This window comes from Rutilus rutilus (assembly GCF_951802725.1).
Source record: "Rutilus rutilus genome assembly, chromosome: 16".
Lineage (NCBI taxonomy): Eukaryota > Metazoa > Chordata > Actinopteri > Cypriniformes > Leuciscidae > Rutilus > Rutilus rutilus.
In genome coordinates, this window is record NC_140224.1 from 32,871,544 (window position 1) to 32,890,758 (window position 19,215).

The following is a 19,215-nucleotide window of genomic DNA, read 5'->3' on the forward strand; positions in this document are numbered from 1 at the left end:
CAGCAAATCAACATATTAGAATTGATTTCTGAAGGATCATGTGACACTGAAGACTGGAGTAATGATTCTGAAATTTCAGCTTTGCATCACAGGAATAAATTACACTTATAATATATTCAAATAGAAAACCAATTATTGCAATGATAATGCACAGTATTACTGTTTTTACTTAATCTTACTAACCCCAAACTTTTGAACTATAGTGTATATTTATTTATATTGGTCTGTCGTTATATTTATTCATTTAATCTTTGTATTTTTATATAATGTTTTATTAGTATTAGTATTATTATTAATTACATTTTTCTGTACCACAGCTGGTGACCCTACAGGAAGCGAAGCTTTTACTAAAGGAAGATGACGATCTGATCAGGGAGGTGTTTGAGTACTGGAGCAGAAAGAGGAAACTGTGTAAAAATGGATCCCTCATCCCAACTATCAAGCAGGAAAGGCGGGACGGATCCAGTACCAGTGACCCCTACGTGGCCTTCAGGCGCAGGACCGAGAAGATGCAGACGAGAAAGGTGAGCGGTCCTAGTCAGAGCTGTGGCCCTATCGATGTTTTATTCTAAATCCTTTAATGCTGATCCTCTGACGGACTGGACAGATGAAAGCAACTCAATACAGCAGTCACTTTGATCGATCCGTATTTGTCGCTTTAGTTTTTTTCTTTGATGTCCACACAGTTTTGTAAGTACAACATCTAATAACTGGTCAATGCTAGACAGCCATGTGAGGTGAACTTAAGACCGAGTCTGTCGTAAATGTTTAGTATGCTTTTATAGTACAATAGAGTGTTCCAGACAGCCTTTTAATATCATGCTTAATTTTACTGCATGCTTTTTAAATGACAATGGAAAACATTTAATGCATTTAGAAACGTTCTCGATTCATAAAGCTAAAGCTCTGCGAGCTCTTTGTCTTTTTGGAGTCTGTCTCATAATGACTTGCAGGAGTTTGCCTTAAACAATCAGGCATTTAGTTGATGATCATCCTTGTGTGTGGTCTTTTCTCCTCACCAAACTTTGGCATTATTTGTTTACTGAGTTTTGAGCATCACTGAACTGAAAAAAAAAAAGATTCTTACATAGTGACAATAGCAGTTTTTTTAGTATGGCATTGAAATTTTAAAATGTGCATGTATTTTATAAATTAGTAATCTCTAGGAAAGAGTTGATATAGATGTCGGGTTTTTTTTTTACTGCTTGAATAATTGAAGCTGCCAGCCGCTTTTTATTTGATTCATATCTTTTTCATTATGTCCTTGTTCTATTGTTTTGCTTTATTTTATTACTCACTGTTCACCAGAATAATTGCTTAAAACAGGAGGTGTGCTTTTACACAGCTGGTCACTTCATGCGTTCGATGCGTGTAAAATCTGATCGCTCAAACTTCTTCATGAGGTGGTTTGAGACTCGTTTCAATCGAAACTGGATCGAACTTTTGAAGGCACATATGTGAATTTTACTCCTCCCAAAATGGTAAAAAAGTAAATGTGTGAGAGTGTGTACACGCCTGGTACTGTAACACACATCGCATTCGCCCCAAATTTGGCCGTTGCCGATGAGTGGCTGACTCTCTCGTCATTAAGCCGACTCGCATTACTGCCGCAACTAAACTGAAAATTTGGCATCAGATCCTGAAGCTCAACAGGGCATACCTGTCAACATTTGGGTACCAAAATACAGGAGACCTGGGGGGGTTTCAGTTCAACCACATGCGGTTTCATGTCATCTATACATTACACACCTCATCGCCAAATCATAGAAAATTTCAGTTAAGACAGTTGTATTGGTCAATACACAACAAATCAATATACAGAAAAACCGATTTCTAAAATAAGGTATAGGCCACAAATCTGTGAGTACAGTTTGCAAAACTGAACAGGTGATGTTGTGTAATATTCAGTTACTGTAAGAAACTGTTCCAGCGGGTGGAGTTTACTGGTAGGCTACTGAATATTACACATCACCTGTGTATACTCCAGTGTATACAGTAATACTGTATACTTCACTGGAACTGAATATTACGTCCAAATATTGATGTAATCAATCAGCATATTGTTGTGTAACTTCACCTATTGGAACAGTAGCCTATTTCACAATTTTTCACAGGAACTGAATATTACAAACAACTATTGCGAAAGAACGATTTACAAAACAACGATTGCGAAAGCGTGCACGGATTATGAATTTGTTCACTGTCTGTTGTACGTCGGTTTTTTTTCTTTTCTGTTTAGTTCTATTTTGGCTTTCTCGTGTGTCTCTATTTTTGTTGTGTCCCTTTTGAGGCACGGGGCGAAACGGGTACGGATTGAAAAACCAAAGCAACTGTACGGTTTACAAAGCTGAGCACAGCTGAGACTTTTTCTCTGTTAGGCTACTTTTGGCGTAGGATATTTATTTCCGGCAAGGTCAGACTGCGATGTCAAATGTATTCCCAGGAATGAGTGATGCACTTTCTGCTTTTAAAGTTTTATAAAATAAGTAGCCTAAGATATGGCTTGAATGGTTTAAAAGCATTAGCAAGAATAAAAGCGCATCATAATGTAACGCCATGCAGCCAAAGGATGACAGAAAAAAACGGATGCGCTGCGTTAATTGCGTTAAATATTTACTTACCACTAAGTCTCTTTTCCCATTTCTACCAGTAACGTTTATTCAACTTCCCGCGTCTATTACCTGCGCAGATATCGACGGCACAACTGGGTTGTAGGTTGCCAGTTTGAGCTCACAAATGTGTTGAAATTTGTGTGATGTGTTGATTGCGCGAGTAGGATGGGTTTCATACGAGATCTGGCAACTGGACAACCTTGGAATAATATATTGATGTGATTATTCATATAACGACGTTTGGGCCATACAAATAACGGGAGTTTCACGGGAGAAATAACAAAACGGGAGGGGGGCGGGAGATGGGTGTGAAATACGGGAGACTCCCGGGGAAAACGGGAGTGTTGACAGGTATGCAACAGGGTCATCTTCGTTAAAGGTAGTGAGACTAAATATTCCGATCAGTAAAAATTCATGACGTGACCAGGTGTAAACGGGCCCATTATTTTTCTGTGCTATTGAAATTGATGTGAAGAATTGTGAAATTTCATTTGTATTGGTATCAACGACAGTAATTTTGACAATTTTGATTGTCGAAACTTCAATTCGACATTAAATCAAAGGTTGAAGTATTATAAATCAGTGACTTCAGTTTCTGTGTTATGCAATAATGCCTCTAAATAGTAGTTGTTAATATGAAGTGTACTAATTTTTCCGTCATGACTCCCCAGAACCGTAAGAATGACGAGGCGTCTTATGAGAAGATGCTCAAATTAAGAAGGGACCTGAGTCGAGCCGTCACCATCTTGGAGATGATCAAGAAGCGAGAAAAGAGCAAACGAGAACTGCTTCACCTCACATTGGAGGTTGTGGAAAAGAGGTACATAGACAAACTCTCAGCGCTGCGAAAGTGTTATCAGTGGTGTCGAGTGCTTGTGTTTGTTATGATGAATGTACATGATTGAGCTTAACTTTGCTTTGTTTTAATATGCCTAACCTGCTTGACTCTAGAATTTTCTTAATTGCTTCTGTAATTGTGTGTGCATTCATGCATGATGAGAACGGGTCATGTATTTTTAATTGGCTTAGGCATCATTGCATACCCTAATTAAGGGGCTTGTTTTTAATGGCTAAATGAGCGATTATGCATCACCTTGCTTGTTCATAAAGGGCACATGATCAGGCTCCATTATTCATTTGTCATCTTTAATCACTGAGATATGTTGGGAAATTTGTAATGCATAGATAAATATCAGGGATGTCCCAAGATGATCTCAAGGATCGGTATCAAGGCAGATTAAACTTCTTCTTTTTTTATTAGTTTTTATTTTTAAACTCCTTGCACCATCTCTTTATATTTTGGATTGATTTATAACTTTATTTTATTGATTTTAACTTTGAAGTGTGCTTCAAGCACTAAGTAAAATACTAGGGATGTCCCGATCCGATCCACGGCATCGGTATCGTGCCGATACTGGCCCAAAACGCTAGATCGGATATCGGAGGGGAGAAAAATTATCCGATACCTATGATCCGATACCTATTAGGGATGGAACGGTACATGTATTCGTACTGAACGTACGTTCGGTGCATGGATTTACACGGAGAATACACGGTATAAAAATAAATAAAACTCGCGTGCACATTAATTAATGTAATACGGAACTACTGTTAGATACGCGTATAGACATATGCGGGAACGCGCGTCTATATCGCTTCAAACGCTCGCTTTAGCATTATATGCGCGCGGCGCGTCCTATTCGCTTTGGACACGCGAATGGATTCAAACTGTTCAAGCATCGAACTAGACGCGAATTTGACGCTCTATTCGCGTTTGGTCTGAACGCAGCTCAAATGAACAGGCTGCGATGTCAAGATTGCAATGCTGGAATGTATGTGTGTGTCAGAGAGAGAGAGAGAGGCACGGGCCCGATCGAATAGTGGAAACATAAAAACATACTCCGTCATTTTCATACAGGAAATCATTAAAACTGCAAAAAGTGTTTAGCTTATATTTGTGTAAAACACAACATTGTGCTTTGGTCAAACTGTAAACTCTTGTCAACTGTAACTGTCACCCAACCAAAATCTCACACACACACACACACACACACAGGCTGTTTAAAAGCAAAAATGATCTCATCTTTTGGACATTCATCATATTGCATTGGTTTTCATTTCTTGTCCTAAAACAGAGCACTAATCTGTTTATGTTCTACATTGAATAACAAAGAAAATCAAAATGTGTTTTTAAAAGTAGTATTATTTTATACAGAAATAAATTATTTATAATTCAGATGAGAATAAAGTTAAAGTTAATCAAAATTTGAAGGAAACAAATATATTGATCTGAAATATAGCAAATTAATTTTAAATTCATTCAGGTACAATTACCAAACATATCTCAAGGTCTTTTGAATTAAGGTGTGGCAGTCTTTCATTATCAGCTGTTGTTGTGGACTATATACTGGAGAAGTATTTGTTCTCCATTTGAGTGAGATGTTTTTATGTGGCTAATTCAGCAAAGAGCTTCCATATATTTTATTATTAGTAGTATTAGTTCAAGAATAAAATAAAAATATCGGATTGATATCGGTATCGGCAAATAGCCAAAGCTGCGGCATCGGTATCTGTATCGGAAGTGAAAAAGTGGTATCGGGACATCTCTATAAAATACAAGTATTGGATTGGGACTTGATATTGACAAATATCCAATGACTCAGATCGGGGGCACAAAAAAGCTTGATCGGGACATCCCTAGTAAATATACCTCTCAACATTAAAAAAAAGAGAAGATAAACAGTTTGTGTTTTTAAAATGTGTTTTTAAAATGTCCACTCTTTCCCTTCAGGAACACCATGCCAGACTTTGGTTCAGAGGTGATGGCAGAAGCACTAGCTATGGTAAAACCTGTTTACAAGATTCCCATAATGCCCTTCTCCAGCAGCAGTCAGTACCGCCACCAGGACCACATGGACTTCAAAGACTACAAGACCAAGGTGGGTACATCATGCATGGTGTAAAATATCGATAAACAAAAGAAAATATTTATTCGTTATTAACATTATAAACATATTTTTGTTCCCCTCCACAACAAATGCTTTAAATTTAACAGTATTCAGAACAGGAATTAAAATGTGTCAAATTACAACATTTATTGTAAACGTAAAGCCTAACTAAATTTAATTAAAGCAAAACTGAAACTACCAGCTTGTGGGAAATGCACTATACAGAGTATACACGTGACTTATATTCTGGAAAATACATGTACTTACGTGCGCCGTATCTCTCTTTCTTTCAGCCTGAAAAGACAGAGGTGGTCAGAACAAAGAGGAAGTACGAGAAGAAACCCAAAATCCTGCCTCTCTCCGCCCCATTGCATACTGGTCCCTCCCTGTTTAACCCCAAAGACCTCAACCAGTATGACTTCCCCAGCTCTGATGACGAGCCCTTTTCACAGGTACACACACAGGGAATTTGTTTGACTAGATGTATCACAGTTTAAAGGTGAAGTTTTGAATTACTGTAGTCAATGGCATCATTTGGGGGCAGAACTACAGTACTGTTCAAAAGTTTGGGTCTGTTTTTTGTTTTTTTGAAAAATCTCTCAAACTCACCAAGACTTAATTTATTTGATCAAAAATACAGTAAAGCGGTAATAGTGTGAAATATTGCACTTTAAAATAACTCTTTTCTATTTTAATATATTTTCGAATGTAATTTATTCATGTGATTCAAGGTGAATTTTCAGCATCATTACTCCAGTTTTCAGTGTCACATGATCCCTCAGAAATGCTGATTTGAAACAATTCTTATTATCAATGTTGAAAACATACCTTTTTTTAAGGATTCTTTGATGAATAGATAGTTCAAGGGAAGAGAATTATTTTGAAATCAGTCTTTTGTTACATAATAAATGTTTTTACTGCAAATATCTTAACCTTTGACCTTCTTGCTGAATAAAAGTATTCATTTCTTTAAAAAAAAACCTTAGCGACCCATAACTTTTGAATGGTAAAGTACTTGTGCCACTGGTTGCACAGAAATGTGTGCACTTTTACATTTAAATTAATTGTGTGTTGGTTTGTAAATTTTGGACTTAATTTTTTATGCAATCGATGCATAAAAGACATCCTGTTCCTGTTGTGCAGATACATTCTGGGTCGTCAGAGGCCGAGGAAGAGAACGAGCCCGATGGAGTCTTTGCCTTCAGGCGGAAAGCAGGATGTGTTTATAACGCTGTAGGTGTTGAGCACTGACCTCAAATCTCATACCTTGCACTTCCTCTGTTCCACACCTCTTTCCTCTCCACTATTGTTCTACACCTCAGTGTATCCTGATGTGCATTATAGCCAAGTAAACACGAAAGTTGCTAAGTTAACAAACAAGAATGCGATAATCCCTTCACATAGATGATCCCTTTAACAACATTGGTGGCTCCCTAGGCATTACTGACACTGAGGCTGTTTTTGCTGCTGTACCTTTAAGACTTCCGCTTGTAAATCATTTTTATGGTTGACGAATAAGTTCACAATACTTTGACCAAGTCACAATCCTTTATTCCCTGTATTTTATAGGGATGCGCCGAACCGATAGTCAGTATCGATATCGGCTCCGATACTGCCATTCTTTGCCGGATCGGGTATCGGTCAGACGAGGCCGATCCAAATCCGGTATATACTGTTATGTCATTAAGCCCCACAAAAGGCACAAAAACATTATAAAGCACCATAAAGATTTCGTGCACTATATTATAAGTGTTCATAATCCATTCTATAGTATAATGTGAGGTAGAAATTAATAAAGTCGTTAAATTCAAGTTCACGTAAACTCTTCCCTCCGCTGCGCCTGTCAATCAAACTTTCTCCATTCAGCATTCAAACAGCGCGTCGCGTTTGGTTACGACAATCAACGTGATGAAACTCTCTCCAAGATGATTCAATGTTTACTATTATTATACTTGATCTGTAGATAAAGGTCACAGATAGTTTCGCATAACATGACTATCTTGCTGGACTGTATTGCTATACCTTAATCATGTTACTTTCTACCGGGTGTCTGTTAGATCACAACACGGGAGTAGAGCGCACTATAATTGTTCTTCACACGCACAGTAACTGAAGAAAAGAAAGAGTTAGAAAGAAAGAAAGAAAAGACTGAATAAACTATTGCATAGACTGTATAATACACTACGCATCAATAGGTCTTTTCTTAGTGCTTTGACCTTTTCAATGCGGACTCGAAGCGTTGCGCGCTGTGAATCCATGTTGCTTCAAGCGCATCATTCTGCGCACGCGATGCACATAAGCGTTTTGTGCCGCACTGTATTGGAGCCATTCATATCATAATACTTTTGTGCAATGGAAGTTTATTAATAGCCTCTCTTGTTCTGTCCTATCGATCATATCTTGCTGCCACAATTTTTTTTTTCTTGGTTTTCATGAATGTATTTTACAACAATGCAAAGAGCAATGTGTAACGTTTGACCAGATTTAGTGCTACACTTATTGTCTCTTATTTATTCCCCACTAAATGTTTTTTTTTTTTCACTAAATGTTCAGATTCTATAAAATTATGTGCACTCGTGATTTTTCAAGAGTAAATTTGACTGCTGAGTTATCTTCTAATCTAGTTTATAATAGCATTTTTCTCATAGATTATGATCATGTATGTGTGTGTGTGTGTGTATATATATATATATATATATATAATTTTTTTTTTTTTTTTTTTTATAATGATGATTAGTAGATTGTGTTTAACACAAAATAGTGATTATCAGTTCAACACAGTTATTGAAATTCTACTTGATTTAAAAAAAAATTTATCGGTATCGGATCGGTTCTGAAGAAATGGTATCGGTGCATCCCTAGTATTTTATTTCCTTTACTGCTTCGTTTAACCCTTTTCCCTCTGTTTTGAAGGTCACGTTCATTCTCATTTTGGTTTCTGATGTTCTTGCAGGCCCGTTTGGATCAGAGCGGTGACTGGCCCTGGTCTGGGGAAACAGAGGGAGCGTCATGTGACCCGCGGTTCCGATACTCCCTCACCAGTCTCACCATTCCCCGCCGCTGTGTCGGGTTGGCACGGCGACGGCTGGGACGGGGCGGCAGGTGAGTCAAGTCCACATGTCTTTCGGTCTCATTCGGACTTCTTGAATTGTATTTCGTGTTTTTTTTAAAATCGGATTTAATCTGTTCCTCAGGTTTCTTCTGGATCGGGCCTATTCGGATTTGAACGGATTATTCCAAAGTCTGGACTCAGAGCCGGACTTCTCTTTACCTGCTTCTCCTCTCCATACGGAAACCACTTCCCAGACTGTTACCTCAACCAACACATCCTCTTTATCACAATCCTCACCCTCTTCCTCTCAGACTTCGTATTCAGACCTGAGGCAAATCCTCCGAAACGTCAAATCGTGCCGCTGGAGGCACTTTAAACCACGGACACTAACCAGCCAATCAGGCGCAGGGGATGCACTGTCCCGGAGACCGTTCAGGGGTTTGGTCAGGGGCGGCGCAGGGCCGGGTGGCAGCACACTGGGCAGGACAGCGGGAATGGGACCACCTGCAGTCGGTGAGTGAACTCAAATTCAGACGCTCTAGTGTGCATAAAAAGTGCTGGAACTGTTTGTTTGCTCATGTTTAATTCATCATCAATGAAAACTGGAAATAAACTCTGTATGATTGACGGTTATTGTAATTGAGAAAGCTCAGTGTTTGCTGCAGCGATGCATGGGAATGTTATTTTGGGCCCTTCAGTGGCAGTGCCCTTTTCAGCAGGGATATGCAAAACTTCATAGTTTTATAATCTGTGTATGCATGAATGTGTGCATAGCATCAATATGTAGTTTAATTTCAGACGTTTTGTGTACATCTTTGCTACAGTTAATTGTTAGCCTTTATCATATATTGCATTAGCTCAAATTGGGCACCGGCAAACATTATCAGTGTTTTAGTAGTTTCCTCTAAATTTGACTAAAAAAGCAAAGATTTATGAGCCGTTTACCAAACCGAATATTATATAAATGCTTTTTTTATTTTTTTATTAAATGCAACTGCTCTATAAATGTCTGCCAACACTTGAGCAACGACAATTATTTTTTATTACAAAATATTTAAATGAGGACAAATCAGTTGGACAGTTGGCTCTTCATTGTCAGAAGAAAACCAATAAACCAGAAGCAACTGTTCATCAGAAGCACAGCTGCATCTTTCCATAAAACCTCATTAAATGCGTCCAGCATTAAATGAAACTTTCAGATGATGGCGAGAGCACAGCGTTTGCAAATTATGTAGTCTATTCTCCTGTTTCATATTTGTGTAATGCTTCAGTGATCAGCTGCGTTTTTTTTTTTTATATTTACGTGGTTGCAGCTCACTTGTTTTCCTCTCTATTTGTTTGGGAAAAAAACTAGTATTAGTAACTAAACAAGGAAGAATATTCTTTTAAAACAGTCTTTTGCATTATTATGAGAGAATATATTGATTGGTCAAACTTTTATTTCTAGTCTATTATAGTCTATTTGCATAATTAATCAGTTCACAGTTAATCTAAACATGTTTTTCTCTGTATTATTTCATCAAAATATAATGACTTTCACCACCTCTTAGACAGCATTTCTGTATATAAAACTATATTACGAATAACATCATAAGCCTAACACAACACCCGTGTTGTAAATAACATTGTATTTTCCTTAATATTTCCAGTCTCTTTCATTCAACAAGAAATGCTGTGGAATTGCGGTTCTGTATGTCAGATGTCTAATATTTGCGTGTGTGTGTGTGTTCCAGCGTTCACAGCTGAGCAGTATCAGCAGCATCAAGAACAGCTGGCCCTTATGCAGAAACAGCAGCTGGAGCAGATACAACAACAGGCCAACGACACGGGCTCCAGTCAGGTGTGTAACGCAGAGAGACAAGTGTCACTCACGTCTGAAAGTGTGATGCTTAATATAACAATCTGCTGGTGTGCCCTCAGTCTCTCGTGTCCAAGACGTTGGACTCAGTCAGCGCCCAGTTTGCCGCCTCTGCACTCATGACCTCTGACCAGCTTTTGACCCTAAAGGTTAAAGAGGACGGCACAGGAGGCGGAGTCAACGGTGTCGTCCAAGCTTCAGGTTTGTGTTTTGGACAAGCTTAAACTTTTCGCATTTACTCATCCTGAAATACATTATAAATGTACACATTTGTATAATTAAAAATGTTCTCTTTGACAGGCGTTTACAAGGGGTTGAGCGTCTCCGCCACGTCCTCTGCTTCTGTCCTCACTAGCCAACCAACATCGACCGCTGCGCCGCCCACCTTCCTTTCCTCCACTAGCAACTCTAACACAAGCACCGCCCACACGGTCCATAACCCTATAGGCAACAACACAGCCAACTCCACCTCTCAGGTCCTGATCGGCAACAACCTACGTCTCAGCGTCACCACGCCCTCTATCGCCAGTCTGAATGCCCGACACCTTCCCAGAAGTCTCAGCAACGTGCCACCCGCTGCCTTGAAGCTCGCCGCCGCCAGCAACTGTCAGCTCCCCAAAGTCAACACTGGGTAAAGAATTACATGCATTCAATTTCTTTTCTTTTTGCAGATATTTTGTTTGAATTAGAAAATAATAATTTGCACACTATATTTAGCGAACACAATCCCAATGGAAGCTTGTTTCCGCCATGGAATAAAAAAAATACAAAATATATAAATATTAACTCTCAGTTCTAAGAAATAGTGCAATTGTGAGATATCAACTTGCAACTTACATTGAGGTATAAAGTCCAGTTCTGACATTCTCGCAATTGTGAGTTAATGACCTGCTATTCTGAGAAAAAATTATATAAAAAAAAATACAAAAATGTACTATATAAATATTTAATATAATAAAATATTAACTCACTTATTGCGAGACACAATTTTTTTACTATATCAAATCCCGCATCTTTTCATTATGTAATTTTGTTTACTGATATTTATTTTTGCTATATTAAGCCAATTGTAACAATCCAGCGCCACTTTATAACAGTAACAATCCAGCATTTTTCTGCAAATATTTGTTTATTATTAATAATCCAGCATTTGTGTTTTGCCATTTTTGTCAATTTCAGCAAACAGTGACACTCCAGCATTTCTTTTTTCAATATGGCTGTTTTTATTGCAAATATTTGTTTTTATAACAATAGCAACCCAGGTGCAGTCACACCTTGACTTAAAGCATGAAAATTAGCTTTGGACTTAACATCAAAATATGACGTCACTCTTTTGTCTTTAAATTTGAATAAACTATAAATAAAAAATACATTCATAAATGGTAGATGTACTTGTCTGTCCACAATGAATGGGAGAAATTGCAATGCTCAATATGGCAGCCTTTTACTCACCAAAATGCAACCTAGGGTCTTTTTGTGAATCTTCCCGAGGCAAGCTTTCGTTTCCGGCCGCCGGCATTTTGTCAGTCAAAAATGGAAAAAGAGAGTAAAGATGGAAAGCTTAGTTCCATAATTTGTTGTTTTGTCGTTAGTGAAAATCAATATTAACCTTTTATTTGAAAAAGGATCCTCATATAAGAAACAATACTAAAATTCAGAGTCAGTTCATTCACATTCGGAGATGGACTATTTCTGACGGTCAAAATGCCGGCGGACACAGAGACAGTGAGTTGTTCAAAATCTTTCTTTTTAGTAAACTCCGTGTACACGAACAATGTTCTCAATGCTGGAGTTCATGTGTAGAGCCCCTGGTGAGACTTCCAGCAAAGTTTCATGTTGTGTCGAGCCTTCTTAGTGGTTTAAAAATAGCGATTTTTGATGCTATCATAGTCGTGCCCCAAGCACTCCCATTCAAAAGACAAACGAAAATACGGTCCAACTTAAAAGTGGCGTTTCCATTGTAATTATGCTTTTAAACAAAAGTTTGCAAAAAGACCCTAGGTTGCATTTTGGTGAGAGTTAAGCTTTAACTCTTGAAAGTTGAGCTAAAGAATCAGATGTATGGTAAAATATAAAAAAAACATTTTTTTTCTATGGTACAATTTAATGGAGCTTTACTCCAGGGAAACTGCCAACATGCCGAGTGAACTGACTTGGCTTAAAACAAACGTTGTCTGTGTCTCATCTCGAAGCCCGTGTCCTCCGCAGGGTCGCATTTGTCGGCCGCACACATCGAGGCTGCCTCATTACAGTAAAATAACCATTTCATCCCAAAGTCATTAAGAAATTACAACAATGTACTGTACACTACACAAGGAGTAACAACTCAATTTTATAATGGTTATTTTTCTGAAATGAGACATCATTGACGTCTACGGCCGCTTCAAGTACCACATGTTCCTGGATCGACATCTTTGTTGATCCTGGAACAACTTTCCAATCAGATTTGAGGGACAAGTTTACAGTTTAGGCTTTAGAACCAGGGTGAGGTGCTTCGACATCAGTGTTATGCACCTATCATTTCCCTCTGATTTTAGGGAAAAATTATGGGTACTTGGGTAGGGTTAGGTTTAGGGGTAGGGATAGGGTGAGGACAAAATTTTGGGACAGGAATGTTATTCCAGGATCAACAAAATATGTTGATCCAGGAAACATGTCTTACTTGGCAAAATCACGGTGACCCAAAATGTGAGACATTTGTTTAGATCCCATATTGGTCTCACAATTTTTTTTTACATTTTAAAAGGTCATTGTTTTGCAAAATCTAAACTCTTCTTGCTTTTCTGCTTTCTCATGTTTACATGGGCACAAATGGGCAATGTTGGAAATGTCGCGTTAAGCAAGTGCATTAGTCAGGTTTTATTTGATCATTTACCAGGTTACTGATCCGTCTCCTGTTTGTTTACAGGGAGAATCACGAGCAGGAAAAGCAGTCCCTCAACAGTATAGCAGAGAACACAGTGGCCATGGAGGTGACGTAGTGACTGTTGCCTGGATGGCGTTCTTTTTTCTTTTCTTCTTTTTTTTCTTTTTCTGCCCAGTCCAGTCTTCTGGTGCTGTGCACCAATTGGGTTTGGGGAAGCAAAAGGACAGCGGGTTTCCACAACAACTGTCTGAACGTGACACAATTTCGTCTCTTGTTTTTCTTTGTTTTCACCCCCTTTTTTTTAGTTTTGAACATATGCTGTTTCTGTTAAGAAAAGAGATGTGTAAATTAAGAATATGGCTAATATTCAATGTACAGAACTACATATTTGTAGAAGCCCACCACCACCACCACCACCCTTGTATATACGCTACTTGAATACAGAACTGTTGAGTTTGTGATGTTTTGCACTTGGGGAATCAAAAAGAGAAAAAAAGCGAATGAGGGGGGAGTGTGTGAGTGAACCGTGAGGTCAGGTAAAAGTGAGTGTGTGAATAATCGTGCATGGTGAGGAAACCTGCTGTTCTACCTATTTATTGTGCTGTGTTTACAATTATTTGTTCTTTATGTTCGTTATTTTCTTTTGTTTTTTCGTACACTGTGCCCCTCAGTTGTTTCCTGCGGTGTTGTAAGTGTTTAGGTAGCTGTCAATTCCCGAATTTCCCCGTTTTCACATTTCGACTGGTTCACACTGTGAATCGGATTGAACGTTAATGGTGTCATGCCATTTTTCCCCCCGTATCGTTTTTATTATATATTTTTTTTTATCGTTTTCCCCTCTTCTTCTGCAAGGGATGGGACATGTGGGGGATTGACGCCCTTTAGGTTCAGGGTTTATTGGGAGGGCAATTCAAATTTTTGGGGGGGTGGTTATAGAAATCTTCCATTTTTATCATCCCAAATAATAACAAAAAGACAAACAAGGGATGAAGTCTTCACTTTGGGAGCTTCCAAGGCTTCCGGGTCAACTAAGCACTATTGTTTCGAATTGTTTTGTTTTTTTAAAGTTGATTTATTGCTGCTTTTTGTATAAATTCAGTTCCTTTTTCATACGATGGAAACTGTTTGGTTTGTCCCCGTTTTTATTTCTTTGTACAACAGAGTTATTTTTGTATCTTGTTTTGCATTGTTTTTGTCGTTTTCTTGTGGTGAAGCGTCTTTTGCGCTTCTTTAATGGAAGACTTCATTCTTTGTTGCTAAACGTCACGCGCAGCGGCCGATAGCCGCCGCATCCGAGTCATCATTCCGGTTTATGACGCAAGACCAAGAAGGAGCAAAAGAGGTGGATGCCAAACGAAACGTCATCTCCTTGGCCTTCTTCTCTAAACGCATTAATCCTGCAGACTCTGGACTACTTCAAGGCCTGACAAAAACCACAAGTTTAAAGGTTGTGCCTTCCTTTGGGAACGTCCTGCTCAGTCTCTTCCGTGAAGAGGATGCTCCGGGTCAAGGCCGCAGTGCCTGCGGTACGCACTTGTCCGGAGCTCGGATCTCCGATGCCCAGTCCACTGGCTGAACTGAATCATCCTCCTCCAGGGGTTTCTAGTCTGATCTGGATGGAGGCAAAAAATGAGAAAATATGGAAAATATTAAAAAGAAAAAATATTATTGAATAAGTGAAAAAAAAAAGAAAAAAAGATATGTGACAATTCAAACATGAATCAGACAATAAAGCCCAGGTTATATGTGAACTAATGAGTTGTCTTTTTATTATATGGATGGATGGATGGATGGATGGATGGATGGACAATAGTGATTGATTCTCAATACTTTGTGTCATGACCTGGATGATCTACGACTGTGTTTATAAGTCTCATATTTGTCCTGAGCAGTCCCTCCCACTGTTCTTCATAAAAAGCCTCCACATTCTTTGGTTTTCCAGCATCTTCTGCATATTTGAACCCTTTTCAACAATGATTGTGTTGAAAGTCTTACAGATTTGGAACGACACGAGGGTGAGGAATTAATGACAATTTTAATTTTGGGGTGAACTATCCCTTTAACATTTAACAGAATGATCCCCATTTTTATTAATTTAACATTCTAATTTAAATACTCAAAGCATTACAAAAAAAATGTTGCCAATTGATGAAGATGCACAGCATGCCACCATAAAGAGTGCAATCTGTAAAGTTCGGACCGGAAAAGACCGTATCCCAGTGTGCGTGAGGAGGAGTATACGTGGCAAATGGCGGAGCATTGGAATTTAAAGCAGTTTATGCGTTGAATTTCCTCCACATTAACTTGAACGCAATTACACGTTCAGTTTCCCTTTGCTTCTGACCATCTTTCGTGGCAGTTAAAGTCAACACAAAGATGTACATTTTCTTCGGTAATGCATGTTCCTGGTTCCAATTTCTGGTTTTATTTTTTTATTATTATTCTTGATGAATAAAACGCAGTCCCGTTCTACTACATTTTCTCGTTGAACATCATGTGAAATGCACCATAAAATGGGTTATGAATTGAATTGATTATTCTACAGGCCTTGGGGCAAGAGAAATGGAGGACGGTCCTCTTTTAAATGAGTCTTGAATCTTGATTGACTGTCCAAAACGTGGAGTCATTGCATGAAAGCAGTAGGAGATTGATTTTCATCTTGTGAAGAAAATATAACATTGCACACATTGCAATCTATCAGATTCTGAGACTCTATTTTCTCATTAATCTGTTTTTGCATCAGCTTTTTTTTTTTTTTTTGCTCTATTTTTTTCTTCAGAGATCGAGCGGGCTGAATTTCAGTATGAATGCCAAATCACCTCTGTGTGTGTGCCAGGAAGCCAAATATTGTTTTTATCGACCACAGTTGAGAATGCTAATCTCGCCCCGTTACTATAGAAACATATTTAAAAATCAATTGAGTGTTTTAGGTTGAGTTTCTTCAATAATACTGGAGCTTTGATTTTTCATTGTTCATATGATAATGTGCATGGTTATTCTGTTTGGATGTCAGATGAAAGAGTGAGCGAGACGGAGGAATGTTGTTCTGGGTCCTGAAATGAGGCTGTTCACTAAGGTCCCGGTAATGGCCCTGCTAGCTCTGATATGGTCAATCATAGCATGGAAATATTCAGTCTGCGGTCTCTGCACAGCTCAGTAAGTGTGACTGCATCACGCTGTATATATTTTTGGTAATTCTGTTCATTTTTTTTTTTTTTTTTAATTCAGTGAGATTTAAAGAGGAGAGGCCAATGAACATTTAAGCATATATTTTATTTAAAAATTAATATAATAAAAATATTGCAATGAACATTTAGATATTTTAATAAAATAATAATAAAATATTAATATCAATATAATATATGAAAAAAAAATAAGAAAAAAAAATATTTATTAAAATATATAAATGTTCATTGCATTATTTTTATTAATGTATGACGAGAGGCCAATCAACATGTTTAAAATAAGCTATTATTGTATAAAACAAACAAACTATTTTATTATAAAAATAATCAAAAGAACGCTCACCGCACTCTCCCAGCTAATTAGGTGCAGAGACCTTTTCTTTTATCAAATCAACTTAGATCATTTATGTGGTTCAGATAACATAATATTTTGAGTTTCTGTTGATAAACTAATCTTCTTCATTGTATCAACTCAATGTTTTAATTTCGATGAACTTAAAATTAAGGCAACCAGGTTACTTTCTTTTTTTAAGTTAAACCAACATTTTTTTTTACAGTGCAGTACAAAAATGCAAAAAAGGTCTGCTCTCTAAAAATATTTTATTGCAAACAGGAGATAAAGATTACAAACGTTTCGGCCTATAAAAATAATGAAACAAAAGTATATTTTAATAGAATATAGTTTTTGATAAAATGTATTAGATGTGAGTTCAATGAACACGTTTAAAATAATTTAGTAAATAGTATATTGTAAAAATAATGAAATAAAAATGTTTTTTTAATATATATTTTTCATAAAATATATAAGAGGAGGCCAGTGAACATGTTTAAAATAAGCAAAGAAGATAAAAAAAAAGATAAATATTTTATAATAAATTATGAAAAAAAAACATATTTTAGCTATATCTTTTAAAATACACAATATATTTAACAAATTATGAGGAGAGGCCAATGATCATAGATGCTAAATAAAGTAAGCAATTATTTATTAAAAAATATTTTATAATAATAATGAAATACAAATTTATATTTTTATCATTTTAATCAAATGTATAAGCCAATGAGCATTCAAAATAAGCAATTATTTTAATAAAAAACATTTATATTTAAAATAAAATATTATTTATTATTAATATTACAATTATTTATTACATTTAACCCCTCCTTAAGTGTGTTTCTTTCTCACCATTGAAGTGTGTTTGCCTGCAGCGGTAATGTGGAAGGCTCACAAGTTAAGTCTCAAAGAAATGTTTTTGAAATTGTTAAAATATATAATGCATCTACCCAAATGCTATAGGTTGTTCTTAAGGGTTTCTAGGGCTTTGGTTACTTTCTGGTATAAATCTCTATGATATTTAGTGTCTAATAACTGGAGTTCCTCCTTCCATGCAAGTCTATAAGCCTTTTCTGCTTTTTTTTATAATTTTTTTATGGTTGAGCGTTAAGTTAGGAGTCATTAAGTTAGGAGTTCCCCAAAGAACCTTGGTTTGTCTTAGTGTGAATATGATCTGAAGAACATTTTTCCATTATAAAGAGCATTTTTGTGCAATGGAAAGGTTCTGGATGTTAAAGGAATGGAACCATCGATGCCAATAAAGAACCTTTATTTTTAAGAGTGTAATGACATAGTACATGAAGAGCTACTACAGAACGGTCGTTAGCAGCTCTCCAGCGGGAACTCGCACTTGGTTGAATGTTCGTGAAGGCTCAGGTGTCTTCTGGCACTTCATTCTGGAGAGCAGAGTAAGTGGTGGAAATGCTTATTGACTGTTTGTGTGCGATGGACTCCGTCCAAGTCTCTCAACGTGCGCTTTGATCCGAGGAGGAAAACGTGATGAGCCAACAAGAGCCTCGGATCAAAGATGCAGAGTGGTGTGTGTGTGTGTGTGTGTGTGTGTGTGTGTGTGAAATCTTTTATGGTGATTTGATTTCTTCAAAAAGATAAATAATAAATAAATAAATAAAAGACGCAGTTTTTTGCCACTCTAAAATGAGACTCATCAAGGTCAGCAAGTCTATAGGCTACAATTTCATGGCATGTAATTTCGGGTTGTCAAATCTAACATCAAATCCTTTGGAAAGTTGAAAACATTTTCGAAATAGATAATTGAGATCTGCACACTCATATGCATTCAAGGATAATGTTAATGCTTTTGCACCATTTGACATCGGAAGAAATCAAAGTTGAAAACCGAACCCTCGCTGCCTTATAAAACGCTCTGATTTGAATTGATTTACAGTTTACAGGTCGATAATAACATGCTGCTAAGCTAATAGCATGGTACTCTAATAATAAGCATACATTTGCATAAATCTGTTTTTAATTACACTGAGCAATTTTTATCTGTTCTTTGGAGTATTTAACTAAATGTTTATTCATAACCTTTTCACTGAGCTTGCCACAATGCGTTACGGGAAGGAAACACGCAAGGTATCGTAATTAAAAGTTTTAACTGTTCACTAGCCTTTGAGTGTGTGTCGGCCTTAAAATGCTCCCTATGTAGGCAGCTCACTAGGTGTATGGTGCATGTAAAATCAATAACCTAAAGTTAAATTGTGACAGTGGAGAATCCCGCTGTGTGTTTGTGGTATTCTCACTTTTTTGCCGAGATTGAAGGGTGAGAAAAATGATTTGACCTTTCTGGCATTTCCCTGTAGAAAATGAGAGGCAGTGATTTCCCTTCACGGAGAAGA

At 37.3% G+C, this 19,215-nt stretch overlaps 1 protein-coding gene across 3 annotated transcripts in view; it reads left to right on the forward strand.

Annotated features, from left to right (window-relative positions):
• epc1a (enhancer of polycomb homolog 1 a) overlaps positions 1–15,087 on the forward strand; it is a 38,015-nt gene extending 22,928 nt beyond the window's left edge. For all 3 annotated transcript variants that reach the window (XM_084434044.1, XM_084434043.1, XM_084434045.1), the window contains exons 4-14: positions 318–524; positions 3,284–3,432; positions 5,404–5,551; positions 5,854–6,012; positions 6,704–6,793; positions 8,514–8,662; positions 8,755–9,125; positions 10,346–10,452; positions 10,533–10,671; positions 10,771–11,101; positions 13,379–15,087. In XM_084434044.1, the coding sequence (XP_084290170.1) occupies positions 318–524; positions 3,284–3,432; positions 5,404–5,551; positions 5,854–6,012; positions 6,704–6,793; positions 8,514–8,662; positions 8,755–9,125; positions 10,346–10,452; positions 10,533–10,671; positions 10,771–11,101; positions 13,379–13,451 (1,923 nt within the window). In that variant the 3' untranslated portion in view covers positions 13,452–15,087. The remainder of the gene's footprint in view (positions 1–317; positions 525–3,283; positions 3,433–5,403; positions 5,552–5,853; positions 6,013–6,703; positions 6,794–8,513; positions 8,663–8,754; positions 9,126–10,345; positions 10,453–10,532; positions 10,672–10,770; positions 11,102–13,378) is intronic.
• Positions 15,088–19,215: the final 4,128 nt, after the last annotated feature.